The sequence below is a fragment of the Liolophura sinensis genome, chromosome 1 (genome assembly GCF_032854445.1).
Source record: "Liolophura sinensis isolate JHLJ2023 chromosome 1, CUHK_Ljap_v2, whole genome shotgun sequence".
Taxonomy (NCBI): domain Eukaryota; kingdom Metazoa; phylum Mollusca; class Polyplacophora; order Chitonida; family Chitonidae; genus Liolophura; species Liolophura sinensis.
In genome coordinates, this window is record NC_088295.1 from 80307804 (window position 1) to 80334182 (window position 26379).

The 26379-nt window shown below is 37.9% G+C and overlaps 1 protein-coding gene across 2 annotated transcripts; it reads right to left on the reverse strand.

The window, feature by feature from the left end:
* Positions 1–1366: 1366 nt before the first annotated feature.
* Positions 1367–23068, reverse strand: LOC135474906 (kinesin-like protein KIF28). 2 transcript variants are annotated; one of them, XM_064754583.1, is made up of 25 exons: positions 23058–23068; positions 21551–21764; positions 19850–19982; positions 19430–19509; positions 19053–19167; positions 18709–18820; positions 16785–16892; positions 15920–16050; positions 15556–15626; positions 14748–14808; positions 13620–13790; positions 12369–12499; positions 11846–12027; positions 11430–11561; positions 10835–10989; positions 10178–10326; positions 9791–9925; positions 9310–9393; positions 8088–8150; positions 7716–7862; positions 6940–7065; positions 6563–6715; positions 6106–6186; positions 5648–5786; positions 1367–4411 (listed from the first exon to the last, which is right to left on the reverse strand). In XM_064754583.1, the coding sequence occupies exons 2-25, from the start codon at positions 21713–21715 to the stop codon at positions 4278–4280; spliced, it is 2958 nt and encodes a 985-aa protein (XP_064610653.1). In that variant the 5' UTR covers positions 21716–21764; positions 23058–23068; the 3' UTR covers positions 1367–4277. The 2 variants fall into 2 exon arrangements, with proteins under 2 accessions (XP_064610653.1, XP_064610663.1); XM_064754593.1 differs by having other exon boundaries at positions 4310–4411; positions 5638–5786.
* Between the last annotated feature and the right edge of the window lie 3311 nt (positions 23069–26379).

The following is a 26379-nucleotide window of genomic DNA, read 5'->3' on the forward strand; positions in this document are numbered from 1 at the left end:
AATTCTACACTGCCACTGAACATTAATTTGATATTGGGAGCTGCTAGAATGCTGCTCTCCTGTGCAACGGATATCTCTAACACGCGATATGGGTGCCAATTTCCTGTTATAACTTGGTATACTTTTATCCAACACTCGAGAGTATGTCTATATACTCTATTCACTACAGTATCAGAAGTCCCAAATGTATCAATATATTGCTAAAATTACAAAAATGCCTATCCTAACTCATCATTATACAAAACCAATACGCCCGTGTACAATGATAGTGTATATGATTCTGTACAAGATCGCCGAATTATAACTTGTGGTAATGGAACACGACGAAAACGGGACGATTTCCTCCCCTTTGAGCTTGAGCCGATCGAACGCGTCAAAATATGTAACTTGATTGGACGATGAAAACATGTTAATCTTACAGCCACAAATCAGTCCGCTTGTAGTACATCAAAGGTGCGATGAAACAAGAGACCTTTCTCTGATTTACTGACGGCCAGAAATCGATCGTAGAATTGATTCTGATCCATTGTAACATTATAATATCACTGCTGGCAAGGTACCGATTCCAGCCAGACAGCACTCCATCTGCACTGCTCTGCTGGTCATCCTTAGGTCAATAAATGCGTCATTTCGGTCAAATAAATAAAGTTCATTATGGAGTACCCCTTTCAATTATACACTCCTACTTATTTGATGCGAATTCCATGGGCTTCTCCGCAACTCAATCGCTTTTCTATCTGCTGTTGGCTAAGACCAATTTGTGGTCGTTTGTCAAGGCTATTTGGAGATCTAATATAACATTCTGCGAACATACAGAAATCTGCCCTTTTTGCATGGTGCCATTTACTTCGTCTTTCCACATTTTGTCTTGATTATCAGATCTCATTTCTTTTGAAGTTTGCAGAATTAAAACCATTCGCAAATTGCAAGTCGTGAATCTAAATCACGCGTTGAAAAGATAATTACATTTTTCATTTGGAGCTTCTTAATTACGTGTTGTGCAAGCGATTCTCTGTAGTAACCATGGTTACCAAAGCTTGGATCTTCATGTCTCCATTAAGTTACCAACAGAAATTAAACCTTGCTGTTCGCATGAACCGGTCCATGCATCTCAAATTACACTTCCGTTGTAACGGTATAACAGACAAATGTCCAGTATGGATGCACAAACAGAACCCGGTCTAGTTAATATCGTAACACCGAAAGCCTTGCAAGCTTTCCAGAAACTGTCAGGATTTAATCATCGCACAAGTTACGCCTGACTAACATCCACAATATCGAGATGGCCACAACAGTTACAGATCAAAAAGGAGTACACCATTACAACTTTTGAGATCATTTGATTTATTATGCATGTGCAAAACCGATAATAAATACACAAGAACCAGGAGAAGTCCACAGCCACCATATCAAACAGCAAATCGCCAGCGCAATTTGTCCAATTCCTGATTCATAAATAAAACAGCAGTTTATGTATAATCAACCAGTACATTGTCGTCTTACCTACATGTAATAGGTAAAGCTTCATTCCACTGGTGTTCACAACATGCAATAATATCAACTTCTTAAAAATAAATCTACATACAGACAAAATATACAGCAATTGAACATGTATAGAGATTTTATATACAATAATAAACAGTTTTGATTGCATCAGTATTTTCTGGGAGACTAACAATTAAGGATACGGCCAAAATTACCTGGCTTCATTTGCCAGCATACCATGCTACAAACAACAGCACACACACCCAACCTTCGCCTATGAGACAAGAGCAGCTGTGACATTTGAAAAAATTGTACCCACAATGACTGAGCATGGTTGATCCAGTCCTATGTAAGGCATGAACAGGAAGGTCGGACTGGGAAAACGCAGTTTGTATCATCACCCAAAACAGTCTATATAATCTAGTCATGATTCGTGAACAATTTTATAGTGTCCTTTAATCCCTGAAGGTTTACTTGAACAAGTGACAACAAATAAATCACCAGACAACCTACTCATCATTGTAAATAATATATTAGGGAATACATTTCAGAATCAACTGAAAGAAACTTTCTGACAAAATTTTCCTTGTTGCCATTAAATATACACGACGTTCTCACAGTTGTCAAACAAAATGAGAGAGAGGAGTGGGTAAAGAATATGGAGTGAATATAAAGAGCATGGTTGCCTGGTGTTCAGAGGTGATTAAACACCAAACCAGTAGGAGCACAGATAAATGATATGGAATCAATCAATGATATGCTTCCTGAACCCACAAGGACAGCATGCCCATTGGGGGCTCATAAATCCTATACAATATTTCTTCTATTTACAGTATCACAGCCTTGCTTTGACAAGCATCCTTGTTACCTGAGGTACATTGGGAGGTGGCTTTGGGGTCATTCCAGGGGAGACTCCAGTGTGCATTAGTTCACTGTGACATACTCTCTACCCTGTCTGTCACAAGCATGCCAGCAATCACAGTACATGCTTAACAGTGGAACATCTGACAGGGAGCATCACCATGAGCAGGTTGTCTTGACAGGTCCATTCACTGTCAACCAATGCACACTGGAGTCAAAATATTGCAACTGCCGGAAAATCATCAGTATAAAAACAAAATATGGTTATACAATCTTCTTTATTACATGGTTACTGTTAGATAGAATATAGTTTATAGACTTTCACAAAGGTCCAATCTTCTGAGCCTTACCACAAAGATTTCCATATAACATAGTTACACTGAACCTGTGTTCATAAATGGTAATTTCTTGGTAGGAAGCTGAAAAAGCTATTGTTGTGTCCTAGAAATCAGCTAATCAGGCTTTTTCAATCACAGGGCTGAATCATCCTTTTTTATTAAAAAAAAGTCAACCTGAGCCCCTGTAACTTCCTAAGGGCATCACCAGAAGGCCAACTAACTGCTGTAGTATACATCATCCTTGAGAGGTGATGCTTCACAGGTAAACAGCCAGAGTAAATGACTCCTGTCATACCTGTCTATGCAATCATGCAGGTACGTGTAACAGCGCTCCTTTACATTAACAAAACATATTTACGACATGAAAATCAGAACTACTTTTTGGCTATATCAAAACATTTATATCAAACACAGTATGGTTATTGAGGAACAATAATATTATAACTACATCTTCATAAACACATGCATGAAAGATGATGTGGGGATGAAGTGGTGGGGGTGGAGGGTGAACAAAATAATTTATGGAATGTCAAAACTTTGGTGTTTGTCCTGCTCTTATACTTGTCTGGTCAGCCATGGGCATCCAAAATTGCACTTGTCATACTTGAAACTAGGGATTAAAACTAGGGACTAAAAAGTAGGGTTTATAATTATGATAGAAAAGGGACTCTGCCATGTTCTGAACAAGCACAGAAAAGAGACAAATCTCCGTGGAGGCTGGATGTGACCTCATCCACTAATTTGTGGACTTAAGGAACATTTGTGTACTTCATAAACTATCTCGCTTTGTTCAGTCGCAAATGTCTAATTTTGAGTTTTTGATGTTACTTATCCTACATGGTTTTCTCCCAGTGGGCAAATTTCAAGTCCCTAAAGTTAACGCTAATTGCACAAATAAAATAGTAGATTGCGACATTCAGGAAATGTACTGCTTTCAACAATTCCAAAATTAACTGTTATATAAAAAAGTGTAAATATTTCCTGAATAATGGCAAAGTACTCAGAGTTTTTGCATTCACTGATTGAGCGTACATGATCAAGGAAACTATAGATTTGCTGTAATGCAGTAATGACAATCTCTGACATCAACCAGACTAAAGACAATGATTAGAACAGGAGACATGTTTTCAATAGACAGATAATTATACAATGAACAAAGTTGTCTGGCAAATTATCTGTTGTCAAAGATATGGAAAGGGATAAAAGATGATGTATATATCTTGAATATGGCTGTTACCCAAGTCTGATAATTGAAATACATGTACGTCAAGAAGAAAAATTTACAAAAGCAGTTCATCTTCTTCCAATGAAATCTTGTCAGTGGCAACACAAAAAGCGACCCTTGCAATCAACAGGATTCCCTGAGTCTAAGCAATGTTTTTTAACTTTTTATATATAAAAGTCAGCATTTAGTAGTAAGCTGAGATTTTCAGCTAGATTTACCTATATTATTAGAAATCCCAACAGCTCAAGTATTTAACATTTAAGACATTAATTTCTGAAATAAATTAGACACAAATAGGTCAGAGTATTACAGGTATTAATTTGGGATTGTATGACCCTGATGCCGATAGGTACTGAGAGGATCTGAAGTTACAGCAGCACACATACAGACGTCCCGCTCTGACGTTCTGCTGAAGATTTAGAGCTCTTCTTCCTCGGCTTTCTGGGTGTATCATCATCATCACTGTCACTGTCACTGCTGTCATCATTATCATCACCTTTATCTGTAACAACATCACAATGCTGAGATATATACATCCCTGATGCAATGGATTATTATCTGGCATGCTAGAACCAATCTGAAAGTAGCGTTCTACATGTAGCTAACACCACAAACATAACACACACATTGCAACATGGTGACAACGTGGTAATGCAGGCACCTGATATCATGGTGACAACATGGTTATGTAGGCAAGGGATAGCATAGTGATAACATGGTTATGTGGGCAAGGGATAACATAGTGATAACATGGTTATGTATGCACCCCATATCATGGTGACAACATAGTAATATAGACACCAGATATCATGGTGACAACATGGTAATGTAGGCACCTGACATCGTGGTGACAACATGGTTATGTAGGCACCTGATATCATGGTGACAACATGGTTATGTGGGCAAGGGATAACATAGTGATAACATGGTTATGTACCCCATATCATGGTGACAACATGGTAATGTAGACACCAGATATCATGGTGACAACATGGTAATGTAGGCACCTGACATTGTGGTGACAACATGGTTATGTAGGCACCTGATATCATGGTGAAAACATGGTTATGTATGCACCTGATATCATGGTGACAACATGGTTATGTAGGCATCTGATATCATGGTGACAAGACCGTTATGTAGGCACCAGATATCATGGTAACCACATGGTTATGTAGGCACCGGATGTCATGGTAACAACATGGTTATGTAGCCATTGAATATCATGGTGACAACATGGTTATGTAGGCACCAGATGTCATGGTAACAACATGGTTACGTAGACACCCGATGTCATGGTGACAACACGGTTATGTAGGCATCCAGTATCATGGTGACAACTATCCTGGCAACAATAATTACCGTTTATTAAAAAAAACACTTTCTATTTTTTCCACCCAAAAAAAAAAAAAAAAAATTCAGATACTCACAAGCAGTGTATACAGGAATAGCCTTCAATGTGTGAGCAAAGTAGAAAAGGCTCTTCTTACGTTAGGCATGAGGAGACACAGTGATTATAAGTTAGTGATATGTTTTCTCCAGACAACTCTGGAAGAGCCAGGAACATTCCCCCATCACCGCAGGCGCTGGATACAAATCTGTATGACTTCAGCCATGGATGTAGGCTAAATGTAGATTTTACACGTTAGACGTAATGCTGATGCCCATATAAGGCAGCAGATAACCACCTGCGATATGTATATGTGTGCTGTGAATGAAGGCACGTACCCCTATTTACCTTTGTCCTTGACCAACAGTTTAAGGCACTTGTTAGCCTCGTCCGCTGATTTTGCATGATATAGCTCTTTCAGCACCGATGACTTCACTCTCTTCTTGTCATTTTCTTCCAATAAAGCTATTAGATCCTTGAAGTATTGCTAATGCAAACAAAGAACAATGAACATTAATAGAGATCATCAAAATCAGCTTCATATATGTGATCCTAAGGAAGAAAGGATTGAAACAGTACTTTTCACTTGATTAGAATTTATCAAAATATGCCAAGATTAACAAGTTGGAGCACAAGAGAGTTTTTACCAAAATCTTTACTGGTGTTAAGCATTTATCCAGCATGAATTACTTATTAAATTATGTTATTTGATTCGTCATTAATATCAAACTTAAGAATAGCCTACTATTATATATAGGCTGTCAGATTTATTTCTTTCACCTATGAAATGATTGTAAGCTTCTCACCAGTTTAGCTTCTGTCTGCTGCTGTCTCTTCTGCAGTAGAGCCACCTGCATCATATACTTCACCTTGTCTGGGTCATGACTCTACATAACAAAGGAAACAGTGGAGATTACATGTTCAAGGATTATTCTCAACACAGCATTTTATTATTAGAATTTTAAACAAATAGCCAATGGACAGCTATCAAAATAAAACACACACCTAAAAGCTGACAAACTATCATTAACATAAAATAATTTGTTTGATGGTGTGTTTTATGCCATACTCAAGAATATTTCACTTATGTGATGACGGCCAGCGTTATGGTGGGAGGATACGGGGCTCTGAGGAAACCCACGAACATCAGAACGTTACTGACAGACCTTCCCATGTACGGCCGGAGAGGAAGCAAGCAAAGAAATAATAATGAAAAAAATAAAAGTATAGAAAGACTGATCGAGGGTGGTGTATTGGTCTCACCTTTGTGTTTGTGTTTGTAGCAGACACGTGTCCTTTGGTCAAAGCCTCTGTCAACATGGCTGTCTTTGTGTTGACTGTCTTCTTCTTCTGGGGAGGCTTCTGCTTGCCCCAGATTTGGATCATGATAGCACTGTCCTTTAAATACTCAATTAACTGAAGAGGATAGAACAAACAATACATGTCAACACCATTACATTAATGTACATGTGTATATGTCCATATGTGAACAAACACATTTAACTTACAATTGCTGTTCAATATTATATTCCTTCCTGCAGTGAACATTCCTAAAATATATGAAATATACTATACTGGTATTTCATTAGACATACTGTCTAGTGCTAGCTTTATATCTAAAGCGATGAAGCCAAGCATACCTTTTCCGTGGCATTAGGGAAGTCAAACTGTTTTTTAAAGTTCCAGTCAGGGTTACATGTGTTTGGGATTTTCTTTGTTTCGTTGTACTTGTCATCAGTATACACCAAGAACTTTGCATAAAGGTCCTGTAATAATCCACAAACAGACCAAATTCACGACCCATGTATACTTATGCATATAAATATAGACAGTATTCCAGTGGGAGGAAGTTTTTACTCATGTAGACCTCTCAATCCATCTGATGTCAAGTGTTGGTAAGTTGTACAAATTAATGTTGTTGCCAAACGATTTCTAAGATCATGTGTACAACAGCTGTGCCTGCCAATTACCAATTACTCACATTGTACAAGTATTTATAAATCATGGTAAAATGGTACCCTGCAATAAATTTATTTCTAATTTTATAAATACAGCTACATCATTCAAAAGCAATACATTCTCTACACCGGCAGCAAAAGGCTCATGTACATGGGAAAGTTTGCCAGTCTGCAGATGGTCGTGGGTTTCCCTCGGGCACTGACTGATGTCCTCCCACCATAATGATGGCCGCCATTGTATAAGTAAAATATTCTTGACTGCGGCGTAAAACACCAATCAAATATACAAAAGGGCTCACAGCTGAACATCCACCATCACGTTTATCACAGAATTCTAACATAAAGTAGTTACACTGCTTTAAAATAAAGTCATTATTCAGGATAGATTTACTACTGTCTTGTCAATATGACTTGTATAACACACATGATAGCAGGCTGACATGTATTGGGTTTCTTACCGTGAACCTGTTCGGTAGACCTCGGGCACTGGTGATTTTCACAACAAAATGTATCTCCTTCCCTATCTGATCTTCTGGTTTCTCCACAAACACATCATCAGCCTCGGTGTACTCTTTGCCCTTTTTATTACATGGAATAATCTCAGTCTGAAATGGTAATGGTGAGAGCAAGTCAGGTATAAACTAGCACCAGTGGTGAAAACATCTATTTGTTTGACAAGTGTGAAATGCCTAACTCAGAGCTGAACATTACTGGTACCAAAGTTATGACGTCCAGGTTTAGAATGAGTTTGTACATGTATACAGTACAGTGTTTGGGGTGAGGTAGTAACTTATATCAGAAGATTGGTAGCACCCAAGATGAATACTTACATTGAGTAAACCCACTTCTGTGCCTTTAAAGTCTGTGATTTCCAGCTGCTCCTTTGTCTCTATCTGTAAAACACAAAACAAACTCATTAACAACAGTATGTTAATTCTGATTTAATCCATTGTGAATAGGTTGCGTGCTATATGTGACACAACCTGTGTTGAAACAAGTTGCCACCATGATGACTGAGACCTACAGTTGTAATTGCATATATGGATAACAACGCATATGCAATTATAAAGTTCTGGTTTCTAACATAAAAATGTGGCAGAAATGTGTATATCTGAACTTCTGAAATACAATAATAGTACCTTTACTGACACCATGCTACAGGTGTAGAGATGATCGCATAGCACTCAACAAATGTTTCCACTGTGAACTGATGAAGTGACATTTATTATACATGTAATAGTCCATTCACATGACAATGAGGCATATGAAAGCACACACGTCATATTGAAAACAAAGACCTAAGCTTATGCATAACAAGTCATATACCATTTTCTGTACACTTCCCTAACATGTTGTCACACTGTCACTGGAAATGTGGCACTTCAAAAAATTTTTTCATTATTAAGTCCGTTGATCTTTGGGGAACATCATTTTCAAACGATAGCATCATTTACTTATTTATTGAACTGATTGGTGTTTTGCGTCAAATTCAATGTATTTCATTTTTTCAATATTTCATGCATATGACTGCAACAAGCATTATGGCAAGAGGAACCCATGCAGAGCCAAGACCATCTGCAAAGAGAAAGCTATTATGAGCTGGACTTGAACTACAGAGATGAAATCAGCGAGAGGATCCTGGGTCACTGTCAAGTTGCTGGGCTGGTATGTTAACCACAACCATGAAAGCCCCCAGCATCATTTAGTTGTATTTTCCCAAATTTCATGATTCTAGTCTGGTTAGCATCTTAGATACAGTGAATAGACTACACTAAAATGTAACTGATGAAACAGATGAGAGGCAGGCTTGACTTGATTTGGTTGTTCCCCAATACAAGAATTTTTCACTTATACAATGGCAGTGAGTTTTATGGGTTGAGTTGATCAGAGTGCCCAGGGTAAACCACCAACCTACTGATGCTAGCAAAAGCACTGGGGAGCCCTCACAGCGATCAGACATACCATTAACTTTGTACAAAACAAAACACCTTTTCCTCCAGTCTCACTGTTGGCTGGTTGATCAATGTCATATTAAACAAAAAAAGCACTCACACTGAAGGCCAATGATTGAAGCCAGACTTTTACACTGCCAATGTGGAACTCAGCGCTGAGGTCTTCATCAAATGGATCTTTCTCCTGTAAAGTAAATACATAATGCACACATGAATATTCTTTTGGTTAGAAAACTTATTGCGTACAACATATATTAACACATGAAAATTAATATTATTTACAGCTTCAAATATTCACAACATCTGCCTATGACATGCAATAGCTAATCCTAAAATATGTACCTTGGTGTAGTGGATATTTATACAAATGTTTTGACTGCACTGTGATGTACCAGGAGACATCAATCAAGGTTAATGGACAAATATAAGGTAGTTGAGACCAGTGATTTATTTATTAGGTGTTTAATTGATCTCAGACCACTGAAGAATTAATACTGGTAACCTGTACCAGTCTGCCACACTACATATACACTAGGCCACACACCATGGAGCACTGTTGATCAGCACACAGTCTCACTCACCTTGGGCAAGTCCCACTCATCCCCCTCCTGGTAGTTCTGGTACATCTCCTGCATGATGTATTTACGGTTCAGGAATTTCTGTCGTGTCCAAATCCACTCGTGTTTGGTCTCCAGGTGCACAACTCGTACCATCACCTTAAGGCAACAAATCATATAACCACATTATCAACCAACAGACACTAATGACGCGGCATGAAATACTTCTAATGACAAAATTTCCTTAGACAATGTCTTCATATCTTTTACAGAGCACTACCAATTTGACTCTCCCCTACCACTAATTACCTCTTATATTCAAGGAAAGGATGGCAGACATTTAAAAGACCAAAAAAAAAAAAAGGACAGAAAAAAAAAAAAAAAACAAGAAAAAAACAAGCAGATGCCCACCTCTGTTCTGCCGTGAATTTCCCCTCGTGCCTCAGGGGAGACAACCATGAGCTCAAACTTCATCTTCTTGTCTAGTTCCTCACTGATGGAGTTAGCTTCTTCGATGGCAGGTATTAACTCCAGCATATCGTCTTTGAGTAAAGCATCCTCTGTCAGAGGCAACACAAGACATATGATTAGACTGAATCATTCACCTGACTTTGATTCTCCTTTACTCTGAATTCAATAATATGCCCTGAAATGGCACTTACATGTACATACCCTAAAAACAGTTAAGATTTATTTATTTTTTTAATTCCTTCTTTGATCCATTCATAACTAATAACATTTAAATAAAAAGCTATCAGCTTTATACTGGTGGATGCAACTAGATAAGAGCACTTTCTTGACCACTATATCTGACCCACAAACATGTACCTGAAAAACCTCCTGACCAGTTCAGTAATCACCTAACCATATCGCCCATGACTACATTGCACATGTACATTGCACCTTGTATACTTGTAAATACTGCTATATCTCTACACGTACATGCAGCTGGAAAACCTCCTGCCGACTGGTGAATGCCACTTTGTCTCTATACCAGTATACATACATCAAACTGGAAAACCTCATGACCAGTTGAGGCAGCATATGTTGGATTCAATGTTTTCTTACCTTTAGATTTATTTTCTGAGCTCATATCAAAGCCTGATTTCTTGGCTATTTCCTCTTGAGCCATCTCAAAGGTAACCTCAGGGAATGGGGTGCTGGTTAGCTGAGCCTCTCGTGGGTTAGCATAGACAAAGTACTGAGTTGTACCAAACAGCAGTCTGAATGCAAACATATTAAATCCAACGAATTGATAAACACATTCAATGTATTTATGATTACCATCTGACTAAAGAAAATTATTCTTTGGGCAAATAAACATGGGGCAGTGTAGCTTGGTGTCCAGAGTTTCCAAACTACAAATATTTATACCATATGAAAATCAGTACAAAAGATGCATTCAAAAAAAAATACAGCATGTTCATGTTCTTCTCCAAAGACACATGCTCCTGATAAAGTCTACAAACAATGAGTCTCAAAACTGCTAATGACTGATTTGCATATTGCAATGTAGATGTACATTTATTTATTAAAGCAATACATATCAAGAAAAAAGTAAACTGAAAATAAAAAAACATTACATAATCAGAATGAAATCTTGAGTTTTCTGGATCAAGTCTCATATATAAGAAGACAAAGTGATGTACATTAAGTAGCAAACCTGTCATTGTGATGAAGCTGTGTCTTAGCTGTAACAGCCTTGCCATTGCGCAGTAAGCGGACGTTTGCGCACCCAGCCTCTATGACATATCCACCACTGTCTATGGAGATGATAGCATGTCTCTCTGCTATGCTATATAAGAAACGAAAGGAGAAGAAAATTCACTACGTCAACAGTAAACCTTGTTCTTTTAGAAAAGTTTCCAAAGTAGAGCAACAGTCCAGTGATCAAAGGAATACACCTGTGAACTACGACCAATCACACTAACCCTCCAAGCTAAATATTACCTAATTCATATGCACTTGCACAAATGGCATTATTGATATAAAACTGACACAGATTGTTGCCCAAATCTGTTTCTGCATAATATAGTCTAGAATGGTACTTTTCAGCTACATGTAAACAAGCCAACACACCTTGGACCCACTAGAGTGATATCGTTGGGGCCGGTGCCTTTAGGGTTGCCCACTGTTTTCTCTGGGGTATCAATGAAGAAGATGATGCGCCCAGTTAGCATGGGGTCCATGTTCAGGTTGTACAGGTGAGCCACAGAGTTCCTTTTCTCGTTTACCTCTGTGTGGGATGGGTGAGGCTCGCCCTGGAGGAGCAAGAAAAACAAAGCTTAACCTGAAGTACTGAAGTTAATAAAGTTTATACTGATGTTAAGTTTTAGCTAACTAAATTTACTTGTACATGTTTTACTATATGCAATTAAACAGAAAATAAAATGTTACATGTACCTGACAATGTGCTCATTAATTTAAGATAAGTTTTCCCAACTTCTCTGATGTCAAGAATGTTAACTGGTTAAATTAACACTAATTTATTAATATTTCATACAGCACTTGACTGTACTCATACAGTGCAACCCTTGTAGTAGTGGCAATATTTTACACAACCATTGTACTCCACAGCAAACACAGCTATTGTTATACTCACAGACTCCTGCACAGTTCTAGCAGCAGCAAGCTTCTCTTCAAAGTTCTTCTTCATTTCCTCCATTTCCAGCTGATTTTTTGCCAACAAACTCTCATACTCTTGACTCAACTCTTCTTTCAGACTTGCTCGTTCTAATAAATCAGAGAGGAAAACAGCCGTGCAGTATCCACAATATGGAAAGTATTTCAAAGTAATTGAAAACGTAGAGAGCAATTGATCAAAAATGTGTAAAAAGATCAGTTTGACATAGATATTAACAAATGTTTCATCCAATATGAAGAAAAGTGTATTATTTCTTATTATACAGTTGGGTAACTGGTCCCACCTTCAGCTGCAATAACCAATATGTGTTTTTAAAATAAAGAGCAAACATGTATAATGACAAATTTCAAGTTCGTATATTCCATTATATATGGAAAAATTCTCTGTTTGGCTTTATGTTCACTATATTTGGGGGTAAAGAGATGGGGTGAAGACAAAAGAGTATTTTGAGTTCTTAAAAAGTAGTCAATTGGAGAGAAAGTAAAAGGTAAAATTGACTGCTAAAAATGTCAAAAACAATCGCAGTTTATGTATATCTTTCAAAACAAAACAAAGTCACATTGTAGAAGATTACAAGGTAATATGTTAAAGACTTTAAAGCAAAAGACAGATCAAAAGAGAATTTAAGAAATTATGCAAAGCGTATCAAATCTGTGATTTAGTCATTAGGCTATATGCTGAACTAAAAGTCCCATATTATGCCTTGACAGGGATGTCACAGGGTTCACACAAGTATTACTAAGTATTTCTTATTTGTTGACATACAGTGGTGTATCAAACAAAGTCAATTTCCCTGTTCTACATGTATCCAAAAGAGCACCATGATGAAAAGTAAAGAATGCAGGCTTGCAAATTAAACACAGAGAAACAGTAGATTACTGATTAAAAAGGAAAATGATTGTATTCACAGCAGGCAATTACCCGGCAGTAGATAATCCTTCTCAGGAGTGGTAGCTAGAAAACACTACAGCCTTTATAAATAGGAATAAGTAAACAGTGAAGTAAAGTTCTACAGCCTGTTTAATTCACACAAGTGTGAGAACTCCAAATGTAGTCTCATGGAAAAATAACTCGAAAATACTTTAAGGATCAAATCAAGTACGTCAGAAAAAAAGGTCTAGTATGCTCAAATAGCATCCATTAGCTGTTATTTCCACATTATTATAGAGACTTGTCTTTACCAATGTCGAGTATGTTACCACCACCTACCCTCCTCTGACATGTCATCATCGTCCTCATCATCTCCCTTGATAACAGTCATGTTACCAGACTCCATCATCTTCTTCAGCCTCTCATTCTCCTCCTGCAGCTCACGGATCAGAGCCGCGGTCGGGTCCTCGTTCACCGTGGCTGTAGTTTTTATCTGTTTAGCTCTGTCAGCTGATGGACACAAGTACATGCACATCCATTATCAAAAGTTTTAATACATGCAAATGGTGTACATAGATTTTTGAGAGAGTTCTTTTCCTTACTCAGATAAAAACACATGGAGGATTTACAAATCCCAATTTAATTAATAAAATTTTAAATCTCCTACTGTAGCATCCATGAAAATAAAGGTTAAAAATTATATTGACACCAGGCCAACCTGTGCTATTTCCTTGCTCTCACCTCTCAGTCCTGAGCGCCATGCGAGATAGGCAGTAACAAGTGCCACTTTTGGTGTCTGGTATGGCCTGAGTGATCCCAAATCTCCCAACTTTGAGGTGCATGGACACTCTAGCCATCAGGCCACCAAAGTGGTCTTTGTTTATTTATGAGATTGTTGCTTAATGCAATACTCCAGAATTTTAAACTTAAATGGTAGTTAGTTTTATGAATGATCCTGGGATGCCCAGGATAAGCCACAAACATCTGGCAACTTACTGACAGACTTTCCCATGTGTGATGCACAGATATGCAATATTGGTCAAGGACAAGTGATCTTTCATGAACATTAGACTACTCAAACAGCCATACCAGTGTTGTCAATCACTTATTGTCACAAATATCAACGATCTCTTACTTGCTGTATGAACAGTGTGAGCAGAGGAAAGATGAACTCAAAAGATACCAGACAGACACTAAAAATTCATACACATTTTACAAAAGGTTACATGAAAGATTTTCTGTTAAGGTTAAAAAGTATAAGTCAGGTAACAGTCATTCAATGGGATTCATTATATTTGCTAGATTAATATCAAACAGATTCACATGTACAATGGATTACAAACAAGTTAATCTAACAGCCATAGTTATTTTTGCATGTGTGAGCTAAATTAAGAAAGTTTTGACTGAAATCTTCCAGATATACAGCATTTACAAGAAAGTAAACTTCTGTCCTCCCCACTAACTTACCATATCTTAGTGTTGACAGAGATTCTTCATAGTTGATGTCAGCAGGACTGATAGCAGCAATCTACAAAAAAGGCCAAACAAAATGATGCCTTTGAAGAAAAACTAGAGAGGTTTTCCTTCTGAAACTGAAAGTTATCACAGTAAATGCAGGATGATGACCATGTTTTATTGTTCTATAATTTTTTTATAAGTGCATGCAATTTGTGACTTATTATTGGCTGGAAATGAACTTTACAAATATGGACAATCTGTAAGTTGCACAATAAATGATGATTTGTACCCCCCCTGAACTTCGGAACATTGTGACGTTATAAAAGCGGCTCTGGTTCATGCATCCGACTGTAAACAATGCCACAAAAACTGTTACGTATTAGTAAAGATGAATGACAGGCACCTCCAATAACATTACGGTGTTGTAATGCCAAAGTCAAGAGACAGGAGAAATTGACATTTTCTACTTATAAAATGTTAGTATTCAAAAACTCCATGATCTTTAATACACAACAGCAGGAGAATCCTGTTGACATCGGTTATTTTTTTTTTGTGGAAATTAAAAGCACTGAAGCTGACCATTAAGTCCTTTTGCTTCTGCTCATTACACGTTTGTACTCATGGAAGAGTAACTGCTCAGAGCAATTTATACATAGAGAGGTGCAGCTGAAAGACAATTCTACAAGGCCTAAAATACACCTATTATGCATGCAAGTTTAAAAAAAAAAACAAGCATACAGGCACAAGCAGAGATAGTATATACACAAATGAAACAACACACAGTGATGAAATCCACATGGAAACAACACAAACATACCATAATGGTTTTGCTGTTTCCCCCTAAGGCATTTTTCAGCAGTTTTGTTAGGACAGAATCTCGGAAGGGTACTACAAACAGAAGCATATATATGTTAGTCAGGCATTATAATAATTGAGATAAGTATGTACAGAACCATCATTTCAATGTTAGGAAGGTAATTCACCACACTATCAAGCCTCTGAAACTTGAGAAGCCAACTGATATCCCTTTTTTTTTAACTGTTAAAATTAGCTAATTTCTGGCATCTCTATTTAAAATGTATGTTTCTACTGGTGCTATCCTGGTGCTATTCTTAAAAATATGAATGTTTTTCTTTTGTTTTTTTTTTTTTTTTTTTTTTTTTGGATTACATGTAGCTTACCTCTGACCCTCTTGCCTGAGCTCTGGTCAGCCAGGGCTGCTATACAGTTACCCAGACATGACAGAGACTGGTTGATGGCTGCCCCTTCCTTTAGTCGATCCCCAGTAGCTCCCGTGGAATCAGCCCTCTCACTACAAACACAGTCCTTACATCAGCACCTCAACTATATGCAAAAACTGCACATCTATTCTGTATTTATTTATTTATTTCATTGTTGTTCAATAATGAATACTAATGAATATTTTACCTATACGAAGGCTGTCAGCTTTAATGAGAGTGGAGAAAACCGAATCGCTGGGGTAAACCATGTACAAGTACTTTTTGCAAATTACTGACATTTTTGTTGTTTTGTGGAGTACAAACTTGAATGCCACATAGGTGGTAGATAACTGAAGTTGTAGTCCAGTTGTTACGGGCATGCCGGTCACTCCCGAAGACAACTGGAGTTGTGGTCCAGTTGTTACGGGCATGTCGGTCAATGCCGAAGACAACCGGAGTCGTAGTCCAGTTGCTACAGGCATGCCGGTCAATCCCGAAGACATATGGCCATCAGCCACTAGGACCAATTCAAAATGATCAGCTGGGTTGAATTTAGTTGCATCTTTCAAAGCTCTCAAGTATGCCAAGCTTAATAATTTCAGATGCCTTCACCTTGATAATCACCAATTATTTATTACCTGGCACTTTCTGGGTATCTTGTTATCTCATATAAGTTGATTTTACTGAATATTTTTTCATTACAAATAAAAAAATTCACACAAATGGATAAACAGACGTTGAATACATCTGTACAAAGAACAAACAGAATATATGTAAAACAGTGTTACAACTGAGCCTACTTTACAACAAACACCCAGGCCATTACCTTCCAGCCAAATCCACCAAGTTGATGACAGCTGTTTTGGCCATTTCTTCTCCTGCAGCATTCTTGCTCTTCTGAACAAATGTGATGCCAACAATCGTGTGGGCTCGGCTGTGTGGGACAATTGATGTAATATTAGATACCTGTATATATATATAGGTGACCAAACAGGTAACCTGCTGAAAATGTAAATCATGAATATTCATTCATTGCATATCACAGCGGGCAACAGGAAATCTGTACAAAACTTGCTAATATGAGCTTTAGCTAAAACCTAATTCACCCTTAGCATGTTTTCTGACAGCCTTCAGGTTAGCTGCCTTAAAGTACATGTAGAAACCTTATATGAATACAAGTTACACCATTACTCAGCTCCAACCCATGATATGGATTCTTTAAAGAATGAAACCATTTTCATCAGTCATTTTTGTGTGATTCTGTGGTCAGCTTTTGACACTGAATGAAAAATGTACAGTTTAATTTATATGTATAAGCATACATACAATTTCACCATGTCCCCTTCCACTGTAAATACTTTTGCAATAATTAATGTGCATCACTGCAACGTTCTGTTTCTTAGCATAAGGAATAGTCTTGCCATTTAAAATGTGAAATCATACACTTTCTATTTTCTATTTATTTTATTTTTACAAAGCACTCAGGAATATTTCACTTATACAAGACAGCAGCCAGCAGAATTTTGGATGGAAATACACAACTATCTGCAGGTTGCCGTCAGACCTTCCCATGTATGACTTGATAGAAAGACAGCCTGAGCTGGACTTTGGCTTGAAGCAACTGCATTGGTGAAAGGCTCCTTTCCCATCCTTTCTGTTCTCTTTTTTCTTATTTTTTTCTTAGTAACTTATTTAATAATCTATACATATACATATTAGATTATTCAATGACAACAAAGTAACAGTGAGACTTCATAGTGAGCTATTTTCAGATAATCTTTCCAGGTTAAAGTTTTAAAGGAAGCACAGGTAGCTTAATACAATCCCAGGTGTGTGCAACAACACACTGACCTTCATTATAGTGAGTTAGAACTTGAACATCTATTTTGAGGATGGACATGTACACATGTAGGCAACATGATGTGATGCATCAGGAAATCTGCTGCATAACAACAAATAATAGATCATCATCCTGTCATCTGCTGATTATTAATGTTCATTAGCTACAAGTTTCAACATAGAAGTCAGCTTACAAAAAGTGATAAATATGTTGAAAATACAAAAATGATCATTAGTCTTGACACATAACTCCTACAGAATGTAATGTTTTGTGTTATAAAGCAGAATGAGGAATATAGATTTTCTGCAATCTTGACAGGAGCTGGTGGAGATGATACAGTGAGATGTGACAGTTGTGTGGTGGTGTTTGTAATTACAAGCTAACTTCCCTGGTTAGTAATGGAGGGCTAATTCAAAGTGGTAACGAGGGAGTACAAGCTTCAGAACTGTTTGCTTGTCACAGATCAATAACTGTGTTAATACTGGGTTGGTCTGTGTTAGGCCTATCGCCATGGAGCTGTTTACAACCAACCTTGTAATCCATGCCACACTTCACCTACAAAGTCTTTCTCTTTGCACAGTGTTCGGCAAAGTTCAATGCAACATGATAATCCATATGACATGTGCAATGCTCTTAGATTAACTTCGCCTCGTTCAAGTTTTAATGTTTATTTAATGTCACAGTGACTTGGTATTAGCGATATCATTATAAAATTGTTGGCTCTTCAGCAAACTGACAATAAAGGCAAGAGAGAAAGCTGTTGTCAGCCTTGGGTAGTCCATGAGCACCACTAATCCTCTAAAAGGGTGTCAATAAACTACACAGATTTGACATTTACTCTGGTTATACAAACTTATGTGGATATAAGCTTAAATCTGTCATTGTGTGAAAAGTGCAGGCTTCCACTAACCTGCTGGTGGCGTTCATGTTTGTCGCTGCCACAGTTCTGTTCATTGTCCCCTCATCCATTTTCTGTTCTATTTCAGCGTAACTTCCAACAGGGGTGACAATCAGTCCATCAGCTGATTAGTCATGCAGAAAAAGAGAAGAAATAGGAATAAAGCTAACAAACGGGAATGCCATTGAAATGAAGACTTTAGTATTCTACTTACATATGTAGCCTTTAAAACTACTCTTTAGCTTTATTGTGAACAACCTTTGGTATCATCAGCCTTCCTGATAGTGTATTTCTTTTATAATCAGCGACAATAAAAGTAAAAGAAGAAATATAGGTCCAGCTGCATATTAACATACCATAGAAGCCTTTTTTAGGGTGCTGTCTCACTTTGAGTCCACCTTTTTGTTTGGGTTTTGTGTCCAGGAGATCTCTCACCTGCTCATTGTATATCTCCAGCATGCTAAATGTCACCTGAACAGAATACATAAAAACAAAAAGTCTCTATACTCTGACAAATAGTATAGGTTTATACTCTTAGAGTACCTTTACATGGTGGATAACATAGAAGTTTCTTTATCATGTAGATAATGAAATAATTAACAGCTACATCGCAAGTCTAACAACATGTCAAAAGCACATGTAACTCCAAATCATTAATGAATGTACATGTGTATGGTGTATACTGCTCTGTACGAGGTTTCTGAGTTCCTCTGTTGAGGAAATGCAGGTATACCTCATATTCTGTGGTGTCTCCACCTGCTTTCTTCTCATCGATTCCCACAAACATCTGCTCACAAAACTGTGGCACAACACCTGAGAAAGGATAGGGTGAAAAATGACAATGCCACATAGGGATGAGTGGAAACTTGAGACTGAAATATGCCTTGTTTAAAGTACATTATTCTGTGCTAAATATAGGTTGTGTAATGTGATGTATGGCGTACTTTAAAACAAAAATGAAAGACCAAATGAATGGTGGTGCGTCCATCATTCATGTGGTCTTCCATATATATTTTTACATATTACCCACATATATTTTTCTTTCCATCATTTGCATAATAATAATAATATAAATAATTTATTAAATATAATAAAATTGTGCTTTCAGTACAACATGAATGTAACAGTGAAAACAGCCCACAATAATACATACCCTTGTTAACTCCATATCCCACAATGGACCAACTCTTCCCAGATCCTGTTTGTCCATATGCAAATAATGTGGAATTGTAACCTTCCCAAGCATTTTTTAACACACCTACACCCAGGTCGTTGAAAACAGTTTTCTGAAATAGCAATTTAATGACATGAAATTTGAGACACATCAAACATCTTTAGACTTTTCATTAATACATGCTACATATACCACTGCTTTCCCACCACAGCAAAGGCAAACTTCTCTACTCTTTGTCATAGTTATATGGTGGTCACGGCAGTGTACTCTTTTTAAAAATGCCAAAATTAATTTGATAACTTTTGCTTTATAAATGCAAAAAAATTAACATTTGGATAATGAATGGTGCATCTTGCATCATCACAAGGTAACATCGTCCTGTGAAAACCCTGAATGATGCACACCTATCAAAATCAACAATGATCCCACACTGACTATGAATATTTATTTGACCGCACTTGAGAATATTTCACTTATACCACGGCGGCCAGCATAATGGTGGGAGGAAACCATTTAGAACCAGAGGAAACCGACGACCATCCGCAGGTTGCTGGCAGACCTTCCCACATACAGACGAAGAAAAAGCCAGCATAAGCTGGATTCACAGCAACTGTGTTGGTGGGAGGCTCCTGCACCTCCTTGCCCCATGTGGGCGAGCTAACCCCCTTGGTCACATAGACTCCCCACTGACTATGAGTAACATCAAACTTGATTAAATGATTAAATGTGTATGTATCTGCATGTGTGTCCATTGGGCAACACTGAGATGAAGCCACCCACAATAATGTCCATTAACCAACACAGAGGCAGTGTATATTTAAATTCCAGCAGGTGTCGCTAGTGTAAAGTAGGACCTTGAACCACTAAGAATGCAAAGGTATTCAACGTGTAAAAATTAAAATGCGTTGGTATCTCCTGAAACATTGTATCATCATGGATGTGACAACATAAGGATGAAGTAGGATAAGAACAATGTCAACTAATTGGTGTCAAGGCCTTGCTACCAGGTGTTTGCCAGACAGATATTGATACCTGGAAAGTGTTCAACAAGTAGTAACAGAACTCAGAAAAAACACTTTATGCTGAAAGACACCCAGCTGGTGATACTCATACAACAGTATTAATCCAGCATAAGTATCATGGCAAAGTGCAATTAAGCCAAAGTAATTCATTCATCCATTCACCATCATCATCATCATTATCCATCATCACCATCCCATTTGCAGCACACCTGGAAAGATGTCCATTCCAAAACACCATAGCATGGAAATGTCTGAACTGATCAACACTAAGTGACACCATGCTAAACAAAGAGACGGATCATGGATCCAACACGTCTGATGTCCCACCACCCCTTCTCATAATAACGTTACTTTTCATTCCACTCCCGGCAAAAGCAATTGTGACGTCATTACGTCACAGAAATATTGATCATTTGTAACCAATGTGTGGGACATCCAGATGACCTCTTTGCAACAATACCGGTGATGCTTATGATGGGTCGCTAGCTCGATCTTGATTGACAGTTCGGAATAGCTATCAGTTCACCAATACATGACTGAAACACTGAAAACAAAACATGTACATCTGCAAAATGCTAGAACTGAAATTTCTGCCACCACTTTTCAGAACATTCATCTGAGGAGATTCCAAATCACTGCTGCTTTCATGTGCACTTACCTGGTCGCAGAACTTTTTGCCATTAGGATGGCTTTTGTCGGCCCCATAGTACCCATCAGGGCCTTCTTTGGAACCATCGTGGGACCAGTAACTGTAGTCAAAGCTGAACTTTTTGGGCTCCTCAGTGGCACTGGGGTCAGTTATGCATGTCTGACCACCATCCATCTCTATAATCAGCTTGGCATTGCGCTCTCGTTCTCGCCTGTTGTGGGAGCTGTTAAGGGTCAAACTCATATCAGTATTTCTAGTCGATGCTTCATGTTGCTTTGGACATCATTCTTACTGTTATTGCCTTGGATAGCACTTTCATCTCGTATGCGTGTTATACAAATGTCAGACTTGAAGCTTATATATATATATACCGGTATATATCTTTTATAAGCCATCACTGCTCAGAAATTGTAATGCAACAAAAAAAAAACAAACAGCTGTTTTGGGTGTTTGGATGGTGAGGTATTTGGAGTATATTATGACATTGTGTTCTACTTCTTTCTGAGGGCATCAGCATGAAATGCATCCCACGGGCAAAGGCAGGCCAATCTACAACATCACTTGTTTACCAATGCACTAATGCTTTAATAATTTATGATAAACTATTTTTTAGTACTAAAGAGGAGATAACTATGAATTCATCAAGATATGTTGTCTTTCATATTCTTAAATTTAGTGAAATTTTGTCATTGTAAGTTTCCTGTGTTCAATATTATTAACAATTAGTCCTTGTCAGAATGGTGTATAAATTACATAACTTAAAGAGGTCAATGTCTGCATAATTTGTTGAAAGTGCATGTTATTTATTCTGTGTCTGTTGGTGTTGTAGATTTGACAGACTTCACTGCCAAGCTTCTGAAGTACTTCAACAACCACTGTTAACCCACATGTGCAAAACAATAGCACTAAGTAACTCCCTCCATGCTATCTCCCACAGTACAGGCTTAACAGTTGCCTCCCAAATAGTTTGCAAGTCACATACAGCTAAAGCAAAACAAACAAACAAAAAAGAAAGACAGAAAAGAAAAAAAAAACAGTGTGTGTTTTTAGGTCTTAGTTAGGTCTACTTGAAGTTGAATAGCCCTATTAATTTATCCAACATCGATGGTTCCTCCCATGAAAAACTTTTACATGAAGATTTTTCTCCAAGCTCACCTGGCAGAGAGCAGGTCCATTAGCCTAATGACTGACGTTATATGTAGGCTATAGGCTGCAGGTATATACATGTATTTATAGCAAACGTTTCTGTTTCATGAGAGCCACCTTAGGTTTACATAAACTATACAGGACAGAAAAAAATAGTAATAAAAGCCCGACCAAGAAACTGTGGTACATGCAGTCCTGAATGTGCAGCACGCACAATACATTTCAAGCTGAGACACATATTTTCATACACGTACACTGCATAATAGGTTAATTAACACTGAATGCATTGCAACTAAGACATGCATGCGCTTATTTTTTTTTTTTTTTTCATACTAAAATAGCAACTAGCTGCTTTTTCTTCTTGGCCTACCTGATGCATTTCTTTTCCAATTCATCTTCTTGAGGGGAGGGGGCTCGCCCCCTCCCCTCACTCGCTCCCAGTCCCAGGCGAGGTTGTCTTATACAAGCACCGACCAGCAACGTGGGCTGGAGTAATTGTCCACCCACCGCACTTCAGCACTGCAGATACATAAACTATACTAATCGAACGATAAAACTTGATAGTCTATCTGCCCAAACACGTACTAAGACCTTTAACCCAGATATCTAAGATTTATGAGCTATCTACCACAGGGACTGACCTGCTGTTCAGTTTGGCATATCAGTTGTCAGTTTGCCATCAACCGAAATCAAAACTGGCAAAATTAAAATATGAAAAGCAAATTATTGAAAAAGGATATGAAAGGCCTGACTCGAACCGCAACTTTGACGTTTTCTTCAGACATATTTCTGCTGTTTCTGTCGCTGTCAGGAGGAAATCGTACAAGTCCAATGTCCCGTTAATTTCTCTTGACAGACGGCCTCCGGTTCGTTTAGTGCGTTCTGACCCAAGTGGCCGCCATTTGCCTTACGCTTGTATGACAACCGCCGGTCGGTTGCTAAGGGAAGCCAAAACACAGGACAAAAGCACATGTCGGACTGTACTAAGACTGGAATGCGTTGTTTAGTATACATGCACCGTCTCCCTGTTTACACGATCAATCAACCATGAATTTCGTCACAGCTTAGCTATTACATAAATTGGTTTATTTATTAAACCCAAGTTTAGATTGGCGGAAATACACGTACGTGTGTATATATATATATATATATATATATATATATATATATATATATATATATATATATATATATGGGCCTCTATTAGTTTATCAAGATGTTTATCTACTCTGTACATCTCTGTTCAAAAGACGCCAACCAAAATATATGTGGCCTACACCTACCGACTTGTGTGTATCGTTATGTAGGCCCTATATGGTGCGTCTGAAGTTGCTTACATAGATGAGCCCGTACACATAAAGCAGTCTGAAAACAATTTTCTAAAAAAAAACAAAACAAATTTTAATAAAATTTATTTATTTATTTGATTGGCCTGCTCAAGAACATTTCACCTATATCCGCAGGTTTAAATAATAAAAGAGACAGAAAAAAGAATGAATGCGCTGAAAAGGCTTTCATGATTGAAAACGGTATTAGTATCCATACCGAAAAGTCGCTTCCAAATAAACAGAAGTTGTTATCCATATATCTCGTTATGTTATCCAACTCAACTTCTAAATGCCTCTCAAAGATGTCATTATACACATTGTGGAAGAGAGTACACCCACCCAGAGGCGCACAATATGCATATCATATACATTATATATGTTTACCTATAGGCATAAGTAGACACCTAATTTGCACATACATATTGATAGAAAATGGCAGGCTAAGTAGGGAATGGTTGGCCCGGTGTCAGACCTATATATTATGGGTATCGTATCTGGTGTCTTCAGCACAGCGTCCTAGTGATACAGCACATCAACATGTAGCGAGCGCCTTTCAAGCGAAACATACACAATACTGGTACACTGTATACTGGTACACTCTATACTCGCTATGAGAATGGTGGAATCATAGAAAGTTTGGGGTCGTTCGAACAATTATGTCGAAGGATTTACTTATATGGTCACCATGGAGCTACTGCTCATTTGACCTCTGTATGCTCAATCTTATACTATAATGCAGTGACCATTGAAAATAATGAATATACTGACTTCGTCACACGATATAGGCCTAAATGCATGCCATAGATACATGGATTCAGAGTGAATAAACACCATATATGAAGTGAAATGTGCTACATCATCATTGTCTTTTCATACCCGCTATACGCTATTTCCCCAATACACGACACTGCATGCCCCTACTTACGCAAGATATCTGACAAGTTTGATCTTGATCGGGCATATATTGATCAAGTTGCAGATACATGCAGTTCGCTTTGGGATTCGATCAGTTCCTCTCACGGATGTTATATGTATAGGCCTATAAGTGAAGCCTTCTCGAATGTTAATTACATCAATCAAATAAATAACAACATGTACTTTTCGTAAATAAATGACGTACGTTATACAGCTGGAAAAATTCACGTCCACATGACATTGTGCAATAACGCACGGAGACAACATGCGGCTTTCAGTAAAAATTGCGAGGTTTGTGAAACAAGTTTTAGAAAGGAATATTTATATATAGCAAGCATATTAAGAACCATATCAACCCGATCTTGCCGATGTTTTTTTTTTTCTTGACATTTGGAGCGCTGATGCCGACTGCAAGTGCATGAACTTGGAAAACTTCATTAGACGTTGTCAGTAATTGTCCGTCTAATTCAAAGTTTGTCATCTTCTCGGGCCAAGGTATGCTATAGTAGATTGAGTAGAGTATCCGATCTGTATCACTTGGCTGACGAAGATCGATGTGACAGTGTTGACGATAAAGATTTGTGTTGTGTTCATGCAGGATGATTAAGACCAGCCAACACGACACCAGCACGCACCTTTCCCATGTATATAACTATTACTCAGGTGATACTAGTTTCAAACACAAACACGAAAGCCATACTGTATATAGCTGTCCTATATCATAGTCAAGCAACAGAATATGTCTCCAGGGATAAGTCTACATGCAGGTGTACAAAGACGACAAACGCTTCTACAAGTTCACAGGCTATATTCCTCCCTTAATAGGTCTATACGGTGTATATCTATATATTTGGATTTGAGAGAACCACTTTTTTGTGTCGCCTTTGGTTTCGCAAGTTTGGAATGGAGCATGTAATTTCCCCGGTTGATATTGTTGACATATATAATTAACAATTCAATAAATGTCAACACACTATGCAAAATGTTAACGTGCTCAACATCTGCAGGTTTCCACAGCCCCCTAATGAGAAGGGAGATAGACAATCATTGGAGCGTAAATTTTTTATTTATCTGTTTGATTGTTATCTCACTTACATACGACGGTGGCCGACATTATGATGGGAGGAAACCTGGGGTTCAATTTGATGGAACAATGTATGCATGTATCCTTGGGTTTTACGCCTATTGATACTTTTTAGTCATATGACGACAAGGTGGGATTAGGTGTGTGTACAGATACTGTCCTCTTGTGACAGGGCGAGTCCATGTCGCTAAAGTGCTGCAGCAACTGATTTGATTTGATTTGATTGGTGTTTTACGCCGTACTCAAGAATATTTCACTTATATATAAGACGGCGTCCAGCATTATGGTGGGAGGAATCCAGGTAGAGCCTGGGTGAAACCCACGACCATCCGCAGGTTGCTGGCAGACCTTCCCACGTACGACCA

What these genes read in the sequence shown, in the direction of transcription:
- LOC135474906 (XM_064754583.1), bottom strand. Translation starts at nt 21,715, where the DNA reads ATGGATGGTGGTCAGACATGCATAACTGACCCCAGTGCCACTGAGGAG. An exon ending in GAAACAGCAAAACCATTATG is followed by an intron (nt 14,809 to 15,555) that starts GTATGTTTGTGT and finishes CCTTTTTTGTAG; the next exon opens with ATTGCTGCTATCAGTCCTGC. An exon ending in TCTGTCAACACTAAGATATG is followed by an intron (nt 13,791 to 14,747) that starts GTAAGTTAGTGG and finishes TGTGTCCATCAG; the next exon opens with CTGACAGAGCTAAACAGATA.